Source organism: Serinus canaria, chromosome 20, assembly GCF_022539315.1.
Source record: "Serinus canaria isolate serCan28SL12 chromosome 20, serCan2020, whole genome shotgun sequence".
Classification (NCBI taxonomy): domain Eukaryota; kingdom Metazoa; phylum Chordata; class Aves; order Passeriformes; family Fringillidae; genus Serinus; species Serinus canaria.
Window position 1 is genome coordinate 322034 of NC_066333.1, and position 13553 is coordinate 335586.

The following is a 13553-nucleotide window of genomic DNA, read 5'->3' on the forward strand; positions in this document are numbered from 1 at the left end:
TTTAAAAAAATAGAAATTGTCCTGCTCATGGTGAGGAGGAAGAAGTACTGCTCTGTACTTTGATTTTCATGTACAGGCATGTAGGAAAGGCTGGTCAAGTTCTGGTCTTGAGTAACCTGGTTAAAACTTCTTAAATACCTGCTTCAGAATAATTTTCATTACAGACAGAGTTTTAAGTCTGATCTCTTGCTTCACATTCCTGTGTGGTAATTGTAGCATGTGGGGTTTTTTGTCATGCTCCCTGCATTTAGTTTTCTAACACTTTTTAAGTTTGAGCAAAGAAATTGAATCTGTCCTCCCAGTACAAGTCTTAAACACAGATTCTAGTAATGAATGCCAGTGGTACAATTTATATTAGTCACTGTTGTGGAGAGGTGTGGCAGTCGTCAGGATTTCTGTATCTGCCAGGCTAGATCGGGACACAATTACACATTTGCCACAAATTGCCTTTAATAGCTTTTAAATGGCTATCATTGTTTGTGGTGGAAAATTGACTAATACAAGTGAACTACTGAAGAATCTTCATTTCCATGAGAAATATTTTTATGATATTTAGAGTTAAATAAATGGAGTTGAACAATCAGAAGAAACACTCTGCATAAGTAAGCAAAAATATTTGTTTCTCTTTTAGGAAGTTTCATGATACTGCATAGCTTTGGAAAGGTTTTGAAAGGAGATGAAAGGGGTTTTCAGTTGGTTCTTTGTTTTCTCCTTTTATCCTTTTATCCTTTGTTCAAGAAGAATTATCTTAGTTCTAGCATAACTTAAGAGATTCTCTTGGACATTTTTTCTGTCCTTTAGCATAAAAAATCATAAAGTGAGAATTTCTTAGTGAGCTCTACTTATACAACCAGAAGTAAAGTGGGAAAAAAAATACTTGAGCCACTGGAGTGCTCAGGAATCAAAAAAAACTGGTACAGCAGTAGTGTAGCAGCATGTTGGAAGTGGAGGGGAGGTGTCTTGTTCCTGTTCTTCAGGAGGACAGAATGTAGTCATGAAGGCAGACATGGCTCAAATCTTACTTGTTAAGGGGAAAAAAAAAAAAGTGCTCCAAACCACACAATTCCTGAAGGGAGCAACATAAGCAGGTCATAATTCCTTTAATTACAGTATTACTATGTCCCCATGTAGAATGTGTAGCTGGCGATGTTGAACAATGATGGTAAAATGCTAATGACCTCTAACAGTGTGAATGTGCCTTTGCAAGGACACACAACTTTTAACTTTTAAGAGTTCAGGAACACTCTTTACATCAAGAGGTAATTCAGACATACTGTATTAATGATTCAGTTTCTTGATAATATTTTGACTGGGATGGCTTAGGAGTGTTCCAGTACCACATACTTGATTCAAATCAGATGGTTTTGTAAGCATGGAAAGTGTTGAAACGTAGTTACCTGAGGGTTGTTTTTTGAGGCGATAGGTGTTCATTTGTTTGTTTGGGATGGGTTGTTTTTTTGTTTGTTCGTTTGTTTTCCCCTGATGTTTGAGTTGCTGCTAAAGCTTCTCCCCTGAAGCTTCTCCAGTAAGGAATTTACAGAATACAAACTTTAAGGATGTCTGGTAAGAGGAATGCTTAGACATGTGAAAGACTTCCTTCCCATCTACCTGTTTTCATGGAATATACTGCAGTTTCATTTCATGCTTTTAAACGGTGACTTCTTTTTTAATCACATCTGTACCAAGTATGGTTGAAATAATATTATAGAGGGGGGAGCAGATTGCATGTTCAGCATTTTAATGCAGCAGTATTATGTCTTAAGGCTATGGTCTGAAAACACCTTAAAAGGTATCACTTCTTATAAGCCACAGATAGACAGGAATACTGGAATGAGACAATGCAAGATGTAGTACAGTACAAGGAAGTAGTTAGTCTTAAGTGGATTCTCAGAATTTCATATGGGTTAAATCACATGTTTCACTTCCTTTCCCCAAGAAGGTGTTGAGGTATTTAGCCTTTCCTGTCCTCTGATCCTGGGTCATAGTTCAAGATTGTTGGGCCCTGTAGAATTGTGTCTGGGAAGGAGCATGGTTGCTCTTTAATGCCTCAATTAGGCTACAGGAAGAGAGAAGTTGGTTGAACCAAAGGCAGTGTTGACATGTGACCAAATATAAATTATTAATCCATGTGCAAAGGTAGAAAATTTCTGTTCATCTAGGACAGCCTGTAGCAGGATCGTTGGAAGGGGAAAAAACCATAATCAGCATGTATCATCGTCCCTGGCCCTTCCCAATGGTGTAAAGCCTGATCACAAAGGGAGAAGGACATGGAGTAGCCTTAGCAATATTAGCAGCAATGATTAGTGCAAGCAAACTGTGTGTCTGTTTTGAATGAGACTCTTCTGTGAAAGGAAGAGAGTTTGCACATCCAAGTGATGGAGCTGTCTGCCGTTTTCTCGGCTCCCGACTCCCGCTCTTTCTGTAGTGTCCCAAGTAGGTTTTATGTAGTACTGCACAAGCTGGTAGGGACCCAGCCTACTTCTGGGAGCAAAGGAACAGCAAATGTCTTCTGCCATTGCGTGGTGAAGAATGGATTTCTTGCCCTGTTCTGTTCACATTGAACAGGTCCTTCACCAGTTCAGATTAAAACCCACATTTTTAATCGGTGGGTTGCAATAGAGGGTGTAGTTTTATCACTTGATAAATTGGACAAAGATGCAGGTCTGCTAAATACAAAGGGGAGGGGTTTTAGACTTCAGTGAGTTGATTTTCCTGTTATTCTCTTTATTCTAGAATATTGTGGGTGATGCTAAGCCTAAGGAAAGAGGTAATGAAATTCCATCATCTCCAGAAAACCAGGAGAAATTTAAAGAGCAGAGGAAAGCAACAGGTAATGCAAAGAAAGACGAAGATGAAAAGACATTAAAGACTGAGAAACGAGTTAAACAACCCGATAAAGAGGGAAAATTTATAGTCATCTCGGAAAAAGGCAAGATCTCAGAAAAGAATATATCTAAGAATGGAAAAGAAGATAAAGAGAATATATCAGAGAATGATATGGAATATTCAGTAGATACACAAGTTGAGAAGAAGCCCGAGAATGACAAGGTAAAGAGTCCACAGGAAAATGCGAAAGAACCTAAGCGAAAGCGTGGCAGACCACCAATAACACCTCCCACGGGTATGTAGCCGAGCTTAAATGTCTAGGCATGTACCAGAACACTTTTAAAACTTACCTAAAGGAATAAGCAGTCTCTTGCTCTTTCACAGCCTAAGTCTCTAGAAACTCCTAAAAAAATTAGATTCATCCTTGTTCAGGACAGCCAGGAATATGCTGAAATTTGGAGCCTTGGTGGTTTGGTCAGAGATTGGATTTAGGCAAGTAACCATCACATAATATAAAGTATACCTGTCGTAGGGTTAAATACTACTATATAGGTTTTAGAAGGCCAGATGAAGCTGTATTTATGGAAGTCCAGTATTTTAGATTGTGAGGCCTGGGAATTTGTGTTAAAGTGTTTCACAGCTTTGTATTCAGTCGATTATTCTTCTGTTATGTAAATATGTAGAGCCAAGTTCTCAGACACTGCAGCCCATAACTTTGGAGTTAAGACGTCGGAAAATACCTAAAGGATGTGATGTTCCATTGAAGCGTCCAAGGATTGAAAAAACGTTGTGTGAGTTTTTTGATATTCAGCTCTCACACTGTGTGTGTGTATAAATAGAAAAGTTCTTCAAGCTTAATGGGTGGGGAAGGGATAAAACGGCTGTGGTATTAATCTTGTACTGTGATAGATGCATTGACTGAAATACAACACCTGTTTTTCATAAATTTGCCATTCATATGTGGCATCATCATGCTGGAATTCCCCCCTAAATCTTTGGATAAAGGAGGCATAAGTTGTGAGCCTTGATGCAAAAGTTCACAGAGGCAGAGGTATTGGTGGCAGTGATTATATTGGCTCCAATATATAGAAGGCTATACAAGCCTTAGAAGTTGTAGAAGCTCTTTAGTTACTAGTTGGAAGATTAAAGCAAGGGCACTTTAATGCTATGTAAATATTCATGCCACTGCAGTTGAATAGCTTCTACTTTATCTTTGCGTGCTTTGTGTGGAGGCTGAAGAACTTGAGTGTGTTGATGAGGAAAGAAAATTATATTCTCTGTAATAGTGTCTTGGCCAAGGAGATGAAGATGTAAAGAAAACTCTTTCCTTATTATCACAGTCTTTAAACGTCAGTGTGTCTAAGTTATCCAGCTCAGTCACAGCTTTTTGTGTGTCTGAATTGTCTCATCTAACTCCTGATACTATTTATGTCCATGGAACAGTTTGTTTAGACCAGCTCCACTATAAGGTGATGAACACACCCCCACTGCTCTGCAGTATGCTTCTGTGTGCATTTTGCTCAGTGGAATTTATTTTCTCAGTAAAAAACTAGTAAGATGCTGATCTGTATTCATACTTCAAATCTGTCACTAGAAGAAAAAAGTTGAGAACTTTTGCTAGATTTTTATGCTTATTTATAACTTATTGTAGCTTTTACAGAGGCCTAATTTTCTAGGCTTTTTAGCTTTTGGTGTTAGCCTTAATCCTTAAAAAACACACTTTGAAGGGAGTCACAGGGAGGGAAGAACTTGAAAGTTTGCTTGTGATCAGTTTGTACTTCTGTAACTGCATAGAACCATTAAATGCAACTGTTCCAGCTCAGGAAAAACTTAAAAACTCTTCAGATAATGCGGAGAGAGACCAGATCAGGAGGCGATCTTCAAGACTCTCATCCAGTATTAGCCATGAGATTTTAAATACAGATCTTGTCACAACTTCCACGGAAATTCAGACTTGGAAAGATGCAGTACCTAACCAAAATGAATCTGAGAAGGGTAAGTGCCCTCACAGTGTACCCCAGATTTTTGTGATGAGGTGGTCATGTAGTTGTTGCAAGCTCTATATTTTCAGTTGCTTAACCTGCAGGCTCCATATCTGCCATTAAAACCTGTTTGCATCAGCAGTGCAGGGAAAACTAATGGAAAGTTTCTATTGCTCTGCTGCCCTGATTGCTTTTGGCTTTCGATTCCCTTTCTGTTAGTAACCTCAGCACTTCTCTCGGGTGATGGGAGCTTTTCCAGCAAAGGAGAGCTCCATAGGCTAAAAATTTCTAAGGAAATAGTTGGTTTGGGGTTTTTTGATTGGTTGGTTTTCTTTTGTAGGGAATGCAGGTTCTGATTGTGAATATGAGGTAATGTCAAAGTTTTAACACTTTCAGATTGTAAAAGTAACAGCCCTAGTACTGAAGTCTTACAGTTCTTACAGTTTAATCCTGTTACTGAACACTAAAAGCATCAAATGGGATGCTTTTATGCTTAAACAGAGTTGAGATAACACTCCCTTTTCTGCCCTGTGCTTCCCTGCCTTTCCCTATTCAGGGAGCTCTTGCAGTGGAATGAGATCTGTCCTATTTTGGGCTACAAGCAGTTAGCTTGTATGTTTCTAAGCAGCTGTAAGTTCAGAGGGGTACTACAAGTTACAAAAGTCGCAAAAATTTTGTGTGGTCAAGAGCATGGATGGGGGATATTTTTCTCCATTATAATGTAATGAGGATTTCCCCTCTCTTCCCCTCCACCTCCCAGGTGTTCTGAAGTATGCTTTTGTATGCATTTTACTCAGGGGAAATTTTTTTCTCATTCTAGTCCAGTTAGAAATTCCTGTTGAATCTGACCAGAGTGTTGGTGAACAAGGATCACCTGGAAACACATTGCATAACTCAGCACTCAGTACAGATGCCAGTTTGCAGGAAGAAAAAGCTGAAGACACTGAGTCTTCCTGTGTTCCTGTCAGAACTCAAGAACCTTCTGCTGATACAGGTTCAGGTTTTTCATATTTAATGTTGATGCATTTTTTAAGGCAATTGACACCAGGTATTTTGTACTTGTGCAAGTGTTAAAACTGAGCATTTTTGCAATGTTAGCCTTGGTAAAAAAATGCATATTTTTATTCCTTGTGGACTCAGTTTTAATCTTATGCTTCAGGTTGGACAGCAATCTGTCCAACTTGAAAGCATAAGATTAAAACTGAGTCGACAAGGAAAAGTGGAAATTGTAGTTTTTAAATGACTGGGTGTAATATTTTCAGCATGATGATAAAGTTAACAAATGCTTGTTTTCAGTGTTTGGAATTCTGGATTAAATTGAATTTAACTCCATGAAAGGTCAGGTTATTTTCTCCTTAATGTGCTGCAAGTATGTGGTATGTTACTGCTGTTTGGAAATCCTGATTGTGCATTTTTATATCCTTATGTTTAGACTTGGAGACTTTAGTGCAAATTTATGACATTTCAGTTTGAACTGTCTTAATATATTTACTCTATTTTCTCTTATCTGCGGAGTGTCCTTACTTTGCCTTTTCAAATTAAAATTTCCTGTGCAGATAGTAGACTGTCAAAACACGGTGCTGTTCTGTGATTATTTCTTGTAACTTTAATCCTTGGATCTACAGCTAGCTGGGGAAAATTGAAGTGCATATTTCCTAGTTTATACTCTATTTAACAAATTTAATTTTAAGTGTAATAGAGCACTTGGAGAGATTTACAGTTTCTAAGCATTGCTGGAGTAATCTGTGTTGTTTGTTGGTTATTTTAAATTTGCTTCTGGTTTGCACTTTTCTTCTCTCACTCACTTGGGTGTAGCTATTGAAGTCGCATGTCCTCTCCACTAATGGATACCCTCAGTGCTGGCAGGAACTGGCCTCTTCCCTTCGAGTGGATGTGTAAATTAAAATTTACACATTTACACTATTTAGAAATACGAGCTCTTTTGATGTTGGTCTCCTTCAGTTATTGCTGAGCATTTGTAATTTGGGTTTAAACTTGAGAGAATTCCAACTGAATGTTTAATATTTGTGTGTGTAGTGTCATTCACATTAATGGAATGTGTGGGATGTGGCCTGAGCTTGCTTCATTGGATACAAGCAGCAAAGCTGTAGGAACAGGGCTTGGCTAACATCTGCCCAAAGGCTCTGATAGAGTTTGTGCACTCTTGTTCCTGGCTCTTTTGTCAGGACTTGAGCAAGCTAGATTAAAGTTAGTTTGGGAATACTCACTCACATACAACACTTTTTTATGTAAAAATCCGTACTTCTGAGTGTGGCTTTTATTTAATTGAAAGTTGTTTCAGTTAACATCAGAAATCAGATATGCACCTCTGTGGACATCCAGATGTGGCAAGCAGGTGTTTTTATTGTAGAGCACTCTTAAGGATTGGTGATAAAAGCTATGCAGGGTCTTGGAGTAAATACTGTCACCTGAAATCCAAGTGCAAAAACCTACATTTCCATACTTAACCAACATTAAAAATATTATTAACAAGCAGTTTTAGAAAATTCATATATTCTATCACAGATAAATCCTTTGTAGTTAAAAGTGGATCTGTGTTTCCTTCTCTGTGCTCTGTCTTGGTTGTGGTACAGAACACAGCGCTGGTACACCCCAGTGCTGATGAGCTGCCTTGATGGGGGAACAGCAGGGCTTGGTATTTTACCTGGTAGTGGTGCATGTGTGTAGCAGCATGACAATGACAGGCACCTTTAGGTGGGATCTGGAAATACCTCTGAAAATCACCAGTGGCTTCTGTTCTTATGGAGGGGTAGATAACCTTGCAGAGCCCAAGCATTCTGTCCTAAAAATAGCTGGTGTTGGAGACTGGGAGCGGAATAATTTATGGATGATTATCAAGGGAACAGATAAAAAAACTGTTAGTCAGACAGTTATGTTCCTTAGATTGCCATGTGTTTGAAAGAGATTTGGGTCTTGAGCAGGGGGCAGAGTACATTGTTGGATAGAGGTGGTGTGTGTGAGAGAAGAGGGTGTCTGTTGCATGTGAGATTCCCATGAAGTACAGCGTGGAAGTTAGTCATTGGTAGCTTTCCATGTGTAGAAAAAAGGCAGTACTGTAGCCCAGTATTACCATTATTATTTGTCTGTAGACTTCAGTTCTAGTCACTTAGTGAGAATGAATTATATTCCTGTAGGAAAATACTTAAAACCTGTGTTTCCCTCAGTGTGATTTGTTAGTGTCATTTTGTCAGTGTTGAGTAGTATATTCTGGTAGTACAAATTTTAACTTGCATGATGAACATTATTTTTATAGCACTTAAATATCAGGAATTTTTAAGGACACAAGCATTCCTTTTAAAGGGTGTTTTTCTAGTCACTGGTTGGTAGATGATTCAAGATTAATAGTGGTTGCAGACATTTATAACAGCAAACACAGTCTGGAGTCTTCCTATGACTGAGATGTTTTAAAATGTAACATGTTCTGAAAGGGCAATATAGCATTGCATGTCAAAAATGAAGTTCCTTTTTAAAAAGCTTCACCAAAATTCTGAATAACTACATGTACTGAAAGATTAGAATCCTGTTCTGCTGGCTTTTGGAACCTCTAATGACAAGGGACCAGAAGTGGTGATCAGAATTTAGCTAAGTCAAGCTGTCTTTCCAAAAAATATGTGACAGTCAGTTGGCAAATCTTTGCAGCCAGTTTAAGCTCTGCATATATCTGAAAAGAGAAGCATTTCATAGCTGTTCATGTGATGAGTTTACTCTTAAAAATTACTTTAAATTTAAAGGTGAGCTGCCTTTGCTTTGCACACATGTGCTATCGTGTTTGTAGTTGTATTTGCTAGCACTCTTGAAATTATTTATTTGCATAGACATGCATCACGGGTTCTATTTGCCTTATACTTACACCTGCTTTTCTGATTTTGTTCTGTTAGCTTTGGGTTTCAGTTAAGGAGAAGCATAAGCCCTTTTCATCAGTTTGAAAGAGCTGCTGTTTCTCCTACAGTTTACCTCAGTAGGCTTTAATCCCTTCACGATAATGTGAAAGTTGTATTTTTGAGCCTAACAATATATGGTAGGTAAGTCAGTCCTTCGTGCCTTGCTCACTTTAAAGCTCCCTAGGGTGGGGCACTGCAATCTGGTTGCAGTGTTTCAGTTACAGGTCAAAGTATAGGTAAAGCCTTCACATCCCCCCCACCTGGCCCCTCCAAAGGTACATTGAAGTGTGAGTGTTACACTGCAAGGCTTACATGCTTTACTGCCCAGTGCAGGCTGCTTTTATTGGTGCCAATTTATCTCCAGCACAGGGGGAAACTGGTGAGTGGAGTGCCATAGGAAGTACTGTTTTGAGTAGTTCTTGCAATGCCAAGTAATGTTACAGCTCAAAATGCCACAAGTTTATAAATATGTAACAATCAGTGATTGTTGATGCTGTTGTGTGTTTCTTACACCGGGCATCTCCTTCTGTGAATTCTGTATGCAGTGGAAATTCTTGAATGCTGTCCTTACCTAAATTAGCTAGAGAAGAGCAATTAAGCAAGATGGTTTTTGTTTCACAACCGACATATTGAAAGAAAGAGGGTTTTTGAAAATAAAGGAAGACATGTAGTTTGAGAGCTGAAATGATGAAAGACTTGGTGAGCTTGGGAAAAACAACACAGGATTTTAGAAGAAATCATTTGAATGAAATAAGTAGCTAGTGAGGACACTGCCCAGTGGTGTGAAATGGTCCAAAGCACAGTGTGGAAACTGTCAAATCAAGCACATTTGTTACCATGACCTATCATGAAGATTATGCACCAGAGAACATGAGTTTTAGAGAGATTTTCAATGTGTTTAATTTAACAGCAAGTGAAGAAATAATTTTATCTTCACTAAGAATTTCTTTGGACACCAGGAAATAGAAAGTGAAGGTCTCCTCATTTTAGCCAGCAGTTGTGTGTGGAAGTCAAATGGCTCAAAACTGCAGTAAAGCCATCTTTAAGTGGGGGAAAATGGGAAGAGTTGGATTGTTGTAGGAGATGCCACAGGATACCTGACCTTCAGTAAAGGTACAGTGCTGCTGCCAAATATTCCTGTCCCAGCAGGACTCATCTCAAAGAGAGAATTGATCATGGTGTAAAAACGCCTCTGGTGGACTTGGAAGCTTCACACTGTGCATTTTACAGTGAACTTACTGCTGAACATGGTCATAGTTTGGCCCTTGGATAATTCAGCCCAGTGAAAACTGAGAATGGTTACTGATGGGAACACTGAAGGAATGTTTTGCTCTGTAGTGAAACTTAAAGGACACACTGATGTTTGACCGTGAGTGTGTGTGCTTACTGTTGTAATGGCTGACTGAAGAGCAGATGAAGAGTTTGGATTTTGATTATAATCATGGGAGAAATAGCAGTGTCAATTTACCATTCGTTTTCCTTTGTACTCGCAGAAAATAACCACCAAGCTCCTCTGTAAAGGCAGTTGAAGACAGTACCCCAGACTTGTTTCTCTAGAAACCAGTTTAGTGTCATATGTTGTGAGCAAAATTTCTGCATATAAGGATGGTAGCTGCCCCTTTAGGTGTTGGTGTAGGATGTTATTTTCAGAGTGTATGGAGCAAGGACTCTCCAGAGTCTCCCCTGGGTGGCAGAGTTGGTTGTCAGTTTCCTACTGTGCCTGGGTGACTGGGAGTTCTATTGTACTACTTGTAGAGAAGTAAAATGTAATGATGGGAATGACTGAAGCTTTGTTTCAAATTTTGTGGGATCGTCTGTATTTTTATTACTCTGAATACATTCGTTTTGCACATTGCAGTAAGTTTTTTGTCTGCTTCCTTTCCTTTTGCCTCATGTCTTTGTTATCCCTATTGCTAACTTTAGCTAATGCAATCCTTTCCTTTTCTAACTTTGTAGCCCATCAGTAAGAAGCCATTCCCTATATCTTCTCCAGAATCTGTGCAGCTCAGTGGAGGGGAAGTGCTCTGAGCTTGGATGTGGGTCCTCATCCTGACAGTTGTGTGATGGTGTAATAGTTTCCCTTGTCATCTTTGTAATGTTTTTTTGTTAAGTCTTTGGACCCCATTTCTCCCTTCTGCTGCAGTTGTTTTCCAGCTTCATGTTGGTTATTAAATAGTAACAAGTTCTTAGCATCTGTAGTCCCAAATGCTGGTTTTTTTCCTTTACAGTCAGGAAAACCTTTCTGTGTTTGCTTTCACTAAACCCACAGACCATTGCACTGAGCCTTCCTGAAATACTTTTTCATTCTTCCTGAATGCAGCTTTTGATGGTCTGCAGTATATTTTGATTTTGGTATTGGCAAGCTTCATCATTCTCCAAGTGTGAGTCTGGCTTTGCTGCAGTCTTATTGATGTTCCTGTCAGCATGTTCTTAATGTGGCTATGCCACAGTGTCTTCCTCCTGGTCATTACCACTGTGAAACACCCAAAACTAGTGTCTTTCTTTGTACTATTTCATTCTCCTATTTCATTGCATATTCTTTCTTTTAACCAGCTTGGTGTTGCATATGACTTAATCTTTCCCTGTGCATTAGGGTACAACTGCTTGTGTTTTCTCCATGTTAAAGATTTGTTTGTACACAGTTCTTAAAGGCTGGATGTGCCTCAGATGCTTCACTGCACTGTGACAATCTTTAAGTCTGCTGCTCAGTAACACCAGTTTTGTTACTGCATGCTAAAAACTTGGAAACAAACTGTGTACTGTATTTTTACTCCAGGATCATGTTGACACTGTCTTTAACAGTCCTGTTCAAAGCCTTACTGCACTTACAGAAAAATCTTCCTCTTGTTCATAATGTTTCTTGGTACTTTTGTCTCTTGCTTACAGCTACTTCTAATACAGTGTCTTAATTTTCATTCATGTGCTGCATTCCTTCAGTTTTAGTCATGGTTGCTAGGTTTGGGTCTTGCAGTTTAAACGCTTCTTTCTTAATCCTGAAAGTCGAAAACTCTTGTAAAGATGGAAATAATGCTTTAGTACTGGCAAAGCAAATAGAAAAATTGTATTTGGAAGCTGTTGGTTTTTTTTTTTTTTTTAATGATACCTCCTTTCCATTGTCTTCTAGCTGGAGAAGGATTTTTTGATGCTGTGTATGTATTAGTGGTGAATAATTGCATAGATCTATTTAGTTCTGTTGCCTCATTTTTAACTCTCATATGTTGTATTGAGTACAGATACTGGTGACAGTAATCTGATTTGGCTCAAAATGTTTCTTGTGTATGTTTGTTAGAAAAAATATGAGCTAAAAGTTCCTGAAATTCATGGTAGATACAGCCCTTGGTTGCAGAGCAGTGTTCTGTGGAATAAGTGCCTTAAAATTTCTTACATTGGAATCTTTAGACTCCCTTACTTTTTTAATTAAGTATAGCTCATAGGGAACATTTTGTAACAGATGCAAACAATTTTGTTTTTCATTGCTGCCTAAAAATTGAAATAAATTTAAATTTTTTACTTCCAAAATGTTCTGACATACGGCTTCTATTGTCTTTGGAAGTAACCAGGCTTTGGTGGCAGAACTGTGCACCCAGCAAGCAGGTAGCAAAATAATTGTAAGCAGAGAAGCAGAGCTATTTTCTTGCTTTCACCAGAGATGTGAATAGTTGCGAGCAAATAATCTTTAGTGTTCGGACATAGAGATGTAACCTCTGTGTGATTCAGTCTTTTATCTTTAGGAGCACCTTACAGTGATATCAGCTGTTAGGCAAGGATTTAGGGAAGCAAAATATTTTAACTCATTCATAAAAGCAGTGGTGTCATGATAACCAGATTTATGAGTAGTGTAGGGTAGAGTTTTCCCTTTAAAGTTACTAATCTTAAAGGCAGATAAGGCATTAACATTTTATTTCTAGCATTTCATAGCTAATATGTGTGAGTGCATGCTTCTTTTTGCTGTTGAAGTTTAGGAAACCATTTGGTAAATATAGCATATGCATGGGGCAATTTATCTGTTTTGTTCTTACAGTAACAAAACCTTGTAGGAGAACAGATTTTCTTGCATCAAAAAAAGCTGCAACTGTTGACCAAGATCACAAGTTTAGATGCAAGTTCTTGGACTGTTCAAAATCCTTCCGCAAAGCCAAGTTATTGCATTATCACATGAAATACTTTCATGGAGTGGAGAAGGCTGCAGAATCACAGCAGAACCCTGTAAAAAGAAATATTCAAACCAGAGCTTCTTTGGCTTCTGAAAAAGCTAATCAAGAAAGGTCAAAACGAGGACGGACCACAGCTGGTTCACTGTGTAAGTATGGTGTTGATCTCTTTCTTTTTTTAAACAGCAGCAGTCAGGACAGATAGAAAATATCAGAAATCAATTTTCTTTTGGGCTGAAGGAGTCTCTTTCAGTGCTGTGTCTTAGCATGTTTCTGTGTGGAGAAGAAGCATAATATGTGTGCACATCATGCTGTAGAAAGGTATGAAAATGTTTCTTCTAGAATTCAAGATCATTTTGTGGTAAAGATCCCACTATGCAGCTTCTCTTATTTTTCTGTAGCAGCTCACTTGTGTATTAAACATCTGTTCCCTTTTTAAAACACCAGTTCCCTGAGTTTTTGACTTGATTTTTATTTTTCTCCTGGCTTATAAATAGTATTGGTTGGAGACCTCTGTCCTTTTCTATATTAGGGAATAGTTTGGGTACCTCCAGTTCTCTCTTATTTCTTCCTTATCTTTAGATTTTGACTTTACTTTTCTGTATTTTACCGCCTTCAAGCACATACCTGGCTGGAAATCCTGTTTGAGTTTCTGCAGTATTTACTGTTCTGTGTCATGAAAAATCCTAGTA

At 38.4% G+C, this 13553-nt stretch overlaps 1 protein-coding gene across 6 annotated transcripts in view; it reads left to right on the forward strand.

Annotated features, from left to right (window-relative positions):
- The window catches only part of PHF20 (PHD finger protein 20), a 77390-nt gene that overhangs the window by 23876 nt on the left and 39961 nt on the right, over positions 1-13553 (forward strand). For 4 of the 6 annotated variants that reach the window (XM_050982124.1, XM_050982127.1, XM_050982125.1 and 1 more), the window contains 5 exons: positions 2734-3121; positions 3510-3617; positions 4645-4821; positions 5629-5802; positions 12732-13010. In XM_050982124.1, coding sequence (XP_050838081.1) covers positions 2734-3121; positions 3510-3617; positions 4645-4821; positions 5629-5802; positions 12732-13010 — 1126 coding nt within the window. The remainder of the gene's footprint in view (positions 1-2733; positions 3122-3509; positions 3618-4644; positions 4822-5628; positions 5803-12731; positions 13011-13553) is intronic. The other 2 variants (XM_050982126.1, XM_050982128.1) reach the window with 2 other exon arrangements.